The sequence below is a fragment of the Phalacrocorax aristotelis genome, chromosome 23, assembly GCF_949628215.1.
Source record: "Phalacrocorax aristotelis chromosome 23, bGulAri2.1, whole genome shotgun sequence".
In the NCBI taxonomy this organism is placed as follows: Eukaryota; Metazoa; Chordata; class Aves; order Suliformes; family Phalacrocoracidae; genus Phalacrocorax; species Phalacrocorax aristotelis.
The window spans coordinates 6,430,957-6,441,423 of record NC_134298.1 but is presented as its reverse complement, the minus strand read 5'-3'; the positions used below and the strand labels follow the sequence as shown (position 1 = coordinate 6,441,423).

At 67.8% G+C, this 10,467-nt stretch overlaps 1 protein-coding gene across 1 annotated transcript; it reads left to right on the top strand.

Moving 5' to 3' along the window:
* Positions 1 to 8,680: 8,680 nt before the first annotated feature.
* On the top strand, positions 8,681 to 9,758 carry NEUROD2 (neuronal differentiation 2). The gene has a single exon (XM_075116786.1). The coding sequence runs from the start codon at positions 8,682 to 8,684 to the stop codon at positions 9,756 to 9,758; it is 1,077 nt and encodes a 358-aa protein (XP_074972887.1). The 5' UTR covers position 8,681.
* The last annotated feature ends 709 nt before the right edge of the window (positions 9,759 to 10,467 follow it).

The following is a 10,467-nucleotide window of genomic DNA, read 5'->3' as shown; positions in this document are numbered from 1 at the left end:
TGGCCAGGCCGGGGACGGTGCCTGGGTGGTGGCTCTGCTCGTGGCTCGTGCAGGGAGGGACAGGGACGCGGGGACACGAGCCCCTGTGGGTAGGGGCTGCCCTGCTGCGGGGTGGGGTGTTTGAGTGGGTGCTGGTGTGGTGGGAACCGGTGCCTGGGTGTGCATGCACGCGTGTGCCAGGGCCGCACATATCTGTGCACAGGAATGTATGTGTGCATGTGTGCGTGTGTGTGTGCCAGGGCTGTGCACGTGTGTGTGCACAGGAGTGTGTGTGAGCGCATGCACGCGTGCATGTATGTGCCAGGGATGTGCACGTGTGTGCACAGGAGTGCATGTGTGCATGTGTGTGTGTGCCAGGGTTGTTCACATGTGTGTGCACAGGAGTGCATGTGCACGCATGCTGTGTACGTGTGTGCATCCGTGTGTGCGTGCATGTGTGTGCACAGGAGTGCGTGACTGTTTATGTGTGTGCGAGGGAAGTGCGTGTGTATGCGTGTGCGTGCATGTGCATGTTCATGCGTGTGTGTGTGCCCATGCACAGGAGTGTGCAGGGTGCCCATGTGTGTCTCCGTCCCAGCGGGGCCAGGCACTGAGTGGGGACTCCCCGTCTCTCCTTGGGGAGCTGCTGTCCCCACGGGGCCGGTGACGTGTCCCTTGGCCTGTGCCAGGCCCGGCGTGGAGCATCCTCAGTACACACGGCTCCAGGATGGATGCGGACAGAGAAGGGCCTGGCCCCGGCGCTGCAACGACACCGGGGATATCCACAGCGAGGGGGCCGGGCGGTGGGGTCCCCACTCCTGCCCCCCAAATCCCCCTCTCCCCCTCCGCAGGGCCAGAGGGTACAGCAGGGTCGCGGTGCCCGTGCACGAGCCCCTTCCCGGCCGCGCGCGCCCCGACACGTGTCGCAATAGTAATGTAATTTGTACGTTAACAATGGGCAGCTTGAGGTTTATATTTAATTACAACGTTTGCACCAACCTGAACTCACCCTTATTCATCAATAATGCATGGGTTTGTGTTTATCGCTGCTTAATTAATCTGTGCTTACGACAATTAAAGGCTTGCAAAATCCCCAAAGGTGGCAGCGGGGAGCGGCTGCGCGGTGCTGGCGTGGTCGCGGTGCTGGCGTGGTCGCGGTGCCGGCACGGTCACGGTGCCAGCGTGGTGGTCTGGTAGCGGTGGTTGGCAGGAGCAGGGGCGGCTGCAGAGTGGGGTAACACCCTCCTCCAGCACCCCCATCCCTGGGGGTGTACCCGCAGCAGGAGGAGTCGGACACCCCCCAGGCGAGGGGAGAGCCCCCAGGCACAGGGTGCTGCAGTGGGGAGTGCCGTGCACCCGCTCCCCGGGGGGCCCCTGCTCTGTGCCTCAGTTTCCCCAGGAGGACACAGCCACCTGCACTCCCTCAACCACCCACACCCCTCCTCCCCATTGCCTTTTTCTTCATTTTCCCTTTTCCCTCCCTATTCTCCATCCCCTCGCCCCCTCCCAGGCACTGGGGCCGGGGGTGCCGGTGCCCCCCGAGCCGGGCAGCGCGGCCAGGCCGCGCCATGCCAGCTCTGTGCCTTTAAGCGCGGCGCGGCGCGGCTGTCCCGGATCAGCCGGAGCGCCTATTAAAATTTTATGCGAAGTGTAAATGGGCCAGGTCTCCAGCTTCCCGCTCCCTCCGAATGATTTATTACTCGCAAATACCACAGAACTAATTAGTATAGTAATTAATTAATACGAATTTGCATATTTGCATGTGCAATTAGTGCAGTGGAGTGATTACTCTGAAAATGAGAAGTTGGGCTTGTCAGATGGTAGTGTGAACTGGAGTGGAAAAGCCTCGTGCAAATGAACCTGGGCGGTGGCGGCGGCGGCGGGCACGCGGCGGCACGCGGTGACACTGGCCCCACGCTGGGCCACGCCGGGAGGGCGCGAGGCCCCACGCGTGGGGGGTGGGAGGGGTCGGCCTTGGGGACCCTCCGAGCCCTGGCCTGGCCCTGGGCCCCCAGCCATGGGGACCGCTCCATCCCTCGGCCATCTCCATGGCGACTCACTGTGCCAGGCGCATCGCCATGGCAACGGGCCGGGCCACGCAGCCTCGCCATGGCGACTGTCGTCATCGGCGCCCTGTCGCCATGGAGACACCCCCCCCTCCCCAAATCCACTCCCTGCCAGCCCCCCACCCCTCGATGGCTCAGGGTGTTGGGATGGGGGCCCCGCTGCCTGCCCAGGCTGGGGGTTCCCAAAGCCGACCGGGATGTGGGATGGGGGGTCCCCGGCGTCCCCAGGGATGGGAGGCCCCAGAGCACCCCAGGAATGGGCCGAGGGCCCCAGGATGCCCGACTCCGGACGTCCCCCCAGTGCCCTGGGGCTGGCAGGGACAGCTGAGCCCCACAATGGCAGCACCGGGCTGGATCAGCCCCCAAGGGCTGGGGGCCTGAGGCCCCTCCAGGATGGGGGTCCAGCATCCCCAGCTCTGAATCTGGCCCTTCGCCTTTGTTCCCGGTGCCACCCCGGTCCCCCCTTGCCAGCAGACCCTGTGCCCACCCGCCCTGCTGAGGCCTGACACCACTTGGTGCATTTCTGGGAGGGCTATCGGCCGCCTCTCTGCCCGCCCCCCTCCCCCCCTCCCCGGTTGGGGGATATCAGCACAGAGGGGCGCAGGCGAGCAGGGCTGGGGGGGCTGGAGGGGGCTGTGGCTGCAGGCAGCCCCCGCTGCCCCCGCGCGCTGCATCCCCCCGCCATCGCGCCCCGCCGGCTCCCTGAAACAGGCCCAAGCGGACGCCATCTGCCGCGGGGGGGCCGGGGGCCGGTGCCAGCAGCGCTCGTTCAGCCGCGCCGCGCCGTGCCCACGCCGGTGGCACTGCCGGGCTGCGCACCGGCCCCCTGTGCCCCCCCAAACCTGGCCGGGACAGCCATGGGGGGGATGCTGTCTGCTCCTGGAGTGTTGTGACATCACAGTCCAGTTGCTGTGATGTCATAGCACATTGTGACCTCAGCAGGGTGACCTTATTACCTCACCAGCAGCCAGCTCTGCTGGTGGCACAATGGCAGCCCCCTCCAGCCCTGGATCCTGGTGCGGGTCCCCCTGTCCCAGCTCCCTCACTATCCCCAAAGAGCATCCGACCCCGGCAGGGGCAAACCGAGCAACCACTGCTGGGTGACAAAGGGGGCACGGGGGGGACACACACAAGTCCCCTGGGGCCACCCATCCTCCTGCCCCACAACCCTCCGTCCCCAGCCCTGCATGTAGCCGCAGCTCCAGCAGTTTCCCACCGGACAATTCCCAGGGTGTCATTTGCCTAATTAACAGCCTGTGTCTTAAAAACCGCTTGACAAGTCCCTGGCCCATAAGTGGCAGCAGGTGGGGGGGCCAGGCAGGGGGGTCCAGCTGCCCCAGGGGCAGGGTCCAGCCAGGGTGGGTGAAGCAGCCCCTCCGCGGTCACGGGGGCCTCGCTTTGCACTGGCACCACAGCCCCGGGGCCGGCACAGCATGTCCCCATCTTAATCTAGCAATAGAAAAGAAGGTTCGCTAAAAGCCCCCCCAAATCCCAGCTGAGTCAGGACCACTCTTTTCCTCCCTCCGTGCCTCAGTTTCCCTCCACCACCAGCTTCCTCCTCCCAGGCTCCCCAGCCCACCCATGACACTGTGGTCCCCACTGCAGGAACCTTTAAGGACATGGGGACAGGCAGGTCAACCACACCCCCATCCCCCAGAGACCCCCCACCCACAGACAGGGCCCTGCTCACCGGGTGATGGGTCCCACGAGGGAGAGCTGCTCTGGGGACCTGGCCTGGGGTCACTTTGTCCCCAAAGGCAGCGGGGACAGGGATGGGGAGCAGGACGGGGTCGGGCTGGGCTCCCACTCCCACCGCGCTCATCCCCTCGGCTGACATTCCCCGGCGGTGGCTCCGCCACGCGTTAGCGCATCCATCTCTCCCCAGCCTTCACCTCCCAGAAATATTGCAGCACGGAGCCGGCTCCATCTGGCAGCGCGGCCCCCACCTCCCCCCGCCACCATGCGCGGGGAGACGCCGGAGCCGGCTCCTCCGCTTGGGCCTTGGGTGGCTCAGCCCCACTGAGGGGGGACGGGGACCCCACTGGAGAGGGGGACCAGGTCGGGTGTCCCCCAGCCCACTCCAGGGAGGGACGACACAGCCTCACCGAGGCAGCCGGCTGTGGTGCTGTGCACTGGCCCCACGCTGGGGATGCGGCAGCCGGCTGAGCCCTGGCAAACTCGCCCCATGCAGGGCCCCCAGGAACCACCCTGGGCCCAGCTGGCTCCCAGACGGGTCCCGGCACCACCCAGTGCCCAGCTCCCAGCTCCCACCCCCAGCTCTGCCAGTGCCAGCCCGATTCCTTGTGCCCCCCCCATGTCCCTCCAGATGCCACGTGTCCCCTGGTGCCCACCTCCAGGACTGAGCCGCCGCTGCTCCAGGCAGGGTCCATATCCCCATCCATCCCCTTCCTGCCGGAGGGAGGGGAAGGGATGCGGAGGATGAATTTTGGAGGAGGAAAGAGCTTCATGCACCAGCTGAACACCCTGCTGTGCCCACTGGGCAGCGAGACCCTAGGGGACATGACTGGGGTGGCCAGGGACTGGAGGCAGCAGTGCCAGCAATGCCAGTCCCTGGACACAAGGACCAACAGCAGGATGGGGCCCAGAGCCCTGGGGTCGCCAGGCCCAGCTACCCCGGCCCCGACCTCCTGGAGCAGGATAAACCCCCCACCCAGCCCCTGCACCCAAAGCACCAGCAGCCAGCCCTGCCCCTGTTCCCACCCCGCTCCCCCCAGGTCCTGCGTTCACCCCGACCTCGCCTCCTCCTGCTGCCCAGAGTAGCCCCATTTCCCCAGGGGCCAGATCCTGCTCGTACGGCCCCTGTACTGTGATGCTGGGAGCCCCACTCACCACCCTGGACGGACCCCCCCCCACCAAAGGCACACGAGGATGAGGATAGGGCTGCCCCTGCCCCGCTCTGCCCTGTGCCATCACCCGCTGAGGCAGAGGGGACGTCACAAGGACAGCACCGGGATGCCCCCTCCTGCCGCACCACGGGCCACGTCCTGGCACAGGCCGGCCAAGGGCCCCTGGCACCGCCCCGGCCCTGGTACAATGCAGCGGTTTGGGTTTTCATCTCCCTGCTCCCCTTTCATCTCCTCTCCCTGTTTCATGTCTCCACTTTCTTCTCCCTTCAAGCGCTGTGCATGCTGATGAGCCTCATGCCGGCGCCCACCCTTGCCGCTCGCCGGCTGCTAATTAGGCTGTAACGGATGCACCAGGCCAGGGGCTTGTGGCTTCCCCCCATCCCCGTCCCTGCCACCGCATGGGCCAGCCCGGCCGCTCACGCCGTGGCACCTCCTCGGCCTTGGGCAGCCCCGGTGCCCCCGCGGGTCCCCCAGAGGCTGCGAGCTCAGTGCCCAGAGCTGGGGCACCGCCAGCTTCGCTGCCCTGACACCATGGGTGCAGCCAGGCTGGAGTGGGGCCGTGCCACCCCCCGAGGCCTCGGGGTCCCCTAGCATGGGAACCAGGGGGAGCAGAGCAGTGACTTACCCAGACCTGGCCGAAATGGGCAGCACCGGTGTGCCATGGGCACCGGGCAATGGTGGGCTCCCAGGGCACGGTGATGCCCGCCTGGCACCCGCCTGCAAAATGAAAATGGCAACAACAGAGGGAGCTGAACGGTGCTGGGAGGAAGGGCTGCAGTGTGCCGGGAGGCTGCCCAGGAATCAGTGCCCCGGCACAGCACCGGCACCGGCACGGCTGGGGCGGGCCCTGCCTCCCCGCGGGCCGGCTCCAGCCCAGGTGCCATCTGCTCGGCCGCAGCCGTGAGTGACAGTCGGAGGGTTCGGCAGCCGGGAGCGTGCGGGGGGGATGCTTGCCACCGGTGGAGGCCCCTCTGTCACGTGCCAGCCCCGGCACCTGCACCGGGGGAGTGGGCGACGCCGCTGGCACAGACCTGGCGGGCCGGGCACGGCCAACCCTTTGTCTCTGTGTGGGCACAGCCCCGGCCACCACTGCCACCGTGTCCCCACCATGTCCCCGCCGGGTCCCCACCGTGGCCGCGCTGTGGCTGTGCAGCGCATGGCTAGCACGTGCCGGTGTGTGGCACCCTGCACCCACTGCCCCTTCCCCTCCCCGTACCCCTCGAGCTGGGCAGTTACCGGCCGCCCCAGGATTGTGGGGATCCAGGACACGGGGACATCCTGCGGTTCGGGCCCAACTGCTGCAGTCGGGAGCAGGGCACCGGGTGATGGGATCCAGCTCCCAGGGACCCAACACACCCGTTACGGGCTCCCCGGCCCTGCCGCTGCCCGTTTGCAGGCACAAGGGAAATGGCAGCAGTGATTTCTGGCTGCACATGCACCGCGGTGGGGACAGATTTGGAGGCCAGGAGGGGGTGATGGGGTGCTGCTGGGTTGGGGCACAGGGCCACGGCGGGTGAGGAGGCACTCGGCAGACAAAGGCCTCGCCGCCTGCGCCACAGCATGGCCGGGCCTCCACCACTGACACCGTGGCACCCGCATCCGTGGGGGGCTAGGACCCCGTGTGCATCGGGGAGGGCGTGCGTGTGCATATGTGTGTGTGCGTGCACACAGAGGAGTGTGCCGAAGGCTGGCTGCGTCTGTGCACGCCGGGCCGTGCCACGGGGCTGCAGAGAGAGGCTGGCGCAGCTGTGTGGCCGAGGGGGTGCCGGTGGGGGCCACAGGGCTGCAGGCAGCCGGAGCAGGCATGTGCCACCCGCATGGGGACTCACGGCCCTGCAGACACCAGCCCTGCCCACGCCCGCACCTGCAGCCCCCTGCCCGCACCGGTGTGACCACCCTGGGCACCACAACCACCACTGCCTGCCCTGGGCCCTGCCCGGCCGCAGCCCCCAGCCCGCACCAGGCCCTCAGCAACACAGCCATCCCCACTCGGCTGGTGGCTGAGGGTGGGGATGGACCCGAGCGAGCCACCGCGGTATTTTGCGGCGAGCCGCAGATGCCAGCTCCTGGGCGAGGGTCCCCACGGCATCTCCCCCCTCGCCCCAGTGCCCGCCGGCTGCCCCCGACATGCTCGGCCTGGCCGGGATGGCCAGTCTCCCACGCCACCCTGCCGCTGGCTCCATTGTTCAGCCCAGCCCCGCCATCGCCTGCATCTCGCCCGGGTCCCATTTTGCAGCGTGTAGGCAGAGCTGTAGATTTGGAAGAGGGTTTTTTTCTTTTTTTTTTTCTTTTTTTTTTTTTTTTGAGTACAGAGTGACAGATGGCGAGTCCTCCTTCCCCAGAGAGACAAATCTCCCTGAATGCAAGCGCATGTCAATCATTAGCTCTCATGTGATAGCTCTCGCGCATGACGTGCCAACCATATGGCACTGGCAGCAGAGCTGGTACCCCCTTTGCTGGGTAGAGATGCCACTCTCGCCTCCTTTTGGATAGAGGACTGCAGGAGGCTGGAGCACCTCAAGGAGCCGCGTCCTGGTCCCAGAAGATGCTGGGAACAATGAAATAAGAATTCCTCCGGTCCGCCCGAAGGTGAGTTATGTAAGAAGTGGAGGGCTGGGAGGGCAGCGGAGGAAACTTGAATGGAGAAAAGGCAACTTCCATGTTGATTTTGTTTCTCCGCCACGTCTCGCCCTTTTTTCCCCCGTCTTTCGTTCTCCCCCGGCCCTCGGTTCTCTCGCTCCCCGCCGGCCCTGCCGATGGGGTTCCCCACCTCCCTCCCCACGACGCCCGCAGCCCCCCCCAAACCGTGTGTGGGTGGGTGGTGTTGGGGCTCCGTCCCCCCGCCCGGTTTCCCCCCCCCCCGCGGCTGGGCGCGCCCGGGGCGGCGCGGTCCCGGCGGGACGGAGCGGGCAGCGGCGGCCAAGCGGCATCAACGAAATCGGCGCGGAGCCGCCGCGCCGCCGCCCCCGGGGGCCCCGACCCGGCGGAGCCGCCCCCCCGCTCCCCCGCGGCGCCCCCGGCCCCCGCCCCGGGCGGTGCCCCCAGCCCCGGCCCCGCCGCGCCACCTCGGCCCCGGGGGCGACCCCGGCAGCGCCGCCGCCCGCGACCCCCGCGCGACCCCCGGGGGTGCCCTGGCCCCGGCCGCCCCCCCGCCGCCCCCCCACCGCCCCCCGCCGTTTGATGCCGCCGCATTTTACGGGCCGCGCTCCGGTGGTCAGGGGGAGCCCCGGGGGCGGAGGGGGGGGGGTCGACCCGGGCGGGGCTGACCGGGCCGGAGGTGTACGGGCTTTGGGGGGGGGTGGGGGGGGGTGACGGCCGCGCCTCGGCGCGACGGCCCCGGGACGGCGGTGGAGGAACCGCGGCCGAGGCCGCTCCGCGCCTGCGGCGGGGAAAAGTTGAAGGCGTCAAAGAGGGGCCGGCGGCACCGGGCCCAGCCCGCGGCACACCGGAGGGGCGGGGGGCACCGGCCGGACCGGGGGTCGCAGCGGCGGGCGCAGAGAGGGGTCGCGGGCGGCGGCGGCGGGGAGCCCGGGGGGGGGGTGGTTTGGGGGTGGGGGGGGGCGTCGCCGCGCCCCGAGGGAGCCCCGGTGTCCCCGGGGTCGGGCGGCAGGGGCGGGGGGCGGCGGCGGGCGGCCCCGCGCCCAATTCGTTTTCGCCGCTCCCGGGGAGCGCGGCCGGGGCGGGGGGCGGCGGGGAGGGGGGCGGGGGGGGGGGGGAGGCGGCGGGGCCGCCGGTAACGCCTGGCTCTTTGCCCCCCGCTGCAGCCACCATGTTGACGCGACTTTTCAGCGAGCCCAGCCTGGTCCCCGAAGTGCCGAAATTCGCCGGTTGGGCCGAGGAGTGCGAGGAGGAGGATGGCCGCAGCGAGAAGGAGGAGCGGGCGGGGAAGGGCTGCGCCCTCCCCGAGGAGCCCCCCGAGGGTTCGCTGGGGGAAAGCAAGGAGGAAGGGGAGCTAGGCGGGGACGAGGAGGAGGAGGAGGAGGAGGAGGAAGGCTTGGAGGAGGCGGAGGGCGAGCGGCCCAAGAAGCGCGGCCCCAAGAAGCGCAAGATGACCAAGGCGCGGCTGGAGCGCTCCAAGCTGCGGCGGCAGAAGGCGAACGCCCGGGAGCGCAACCGCATGCACGACCTGAACGCGGCCCTGGACAACCTGCGGAAGGTGGTTCCCTGCTACTCCAAAACCCAAAAGCTCTCTAAAATCGAGACCCTTCGTTTGGCCAAGAACTACATCTGGGCTCTCTCCGAGATCCTGCGCTCGGGCAAACGGCCCGACCTGGTTTCCTACGTGCAGACTCTGTGCAAGGGGCTGTCGCAGCCCACCACCAACCTGGTGGCCGGTTGCCTGCAGCTCAATTCCCGCAATTTCCTAACGGAGCAGGGGCAGGAGGGCGGTCGTTTCCACGGTCCCAACGCCTCCTTCGCCGTGCACCCCTACCCCTACCCCTGCTCGCGGCTGGCCGCGGCGCAGTGCCCGCCGGCCGCCGGTCCCGGTGCCCACGGGCTGAGGACACACAGCTACTGCTCCTCCGCCTACGAGAGCCTCTACGGGAACGCGTCCCCCGACTACAACAGCTCGGAGTACGACGGTGGGCTCAGCCCCCCGCTCTGCATCAACGGCAACTTCTCCCTCAAGCAGGACTCTTCTTCCCCCGACCACGAGAAAAGCTACCACTACTCTATGCACTACTCGGCGCTGCCCGGCTCCCGGCCCGCCGGCCACAACCTGGTCTTCGGCTCGGCGGGGATGCGCGGGGGGGTCCACTCCGAGAACATCTTCCCCTACGACATGCACCTCCCGCACGAGCGGGGCCCCATGTACGAGGAGCTCAACGCCTTCTTCCACAACTGACACCCCACCCGCCCGCCCACCCACCCAATCCGGCCCCCCAGACCCCTCCCCGCCCGGCCGCCCCGGCCCCGAGCTGGGGGGGACGGACGGACACCCACCCACCCCCACAGCCACCCACCCACCCGCGGCGGCCCCGCGGAGCGGCCCCCGGGGCTCCGCCGTGGGCTTTGGTGCAATATGGGGACCCGGCCCCGGCGGCGGGTCCCCGCGCCCCGTGGGGACAAAGTGCTTTTTTGGGAGGATTTCCCCGTTTCCTTAAATTATTATTATTAATAATAATTATTATTTATTTACTATTTATTTAATTTATTATTTAGTTATTATTATTATTATTATTATTATTATTATTATTATTACTACTACTACTACTACTACAATACTTTCCCCGAGGGGGAGGCCCAGCGCGGCCCCGGCCCCCCCGGCCAGCAGCGGCAGCCCCCAGCGGAGCCTCCCCCGGACCCCCGCCCGGCCCCGCCGGGTCGAGCCGCGTCGTTTGCTTTTTAATTCGTTTTAATTTAATTGTATACGTATTTTTTGAGGGTTTTTTTCCCCCCCTTCCCCCCCGTCCCCACTTTGGGCCGTCTCTCCCCTCCACCGCCGTGCCCCCCGCACCCCCGCACCCCCCCGGCATTGGACACCCGCTGCCCCGGCCCGTGGGAGCGAGAGGAGCCCGCGCTGCGGCGCGGAGCGCAACTTTCCGAAGCAATAA

Bases quoted from the DNA above. Each gene is read 5' to 3' on its own strand.
- NEUROD2 (XM_075116786.1), top strand. From the start codon at position 8,682: ATGTTGACGCGACTTTTCAGCGAGCCCAGCCTGGTCCCCGAAGTGCCG.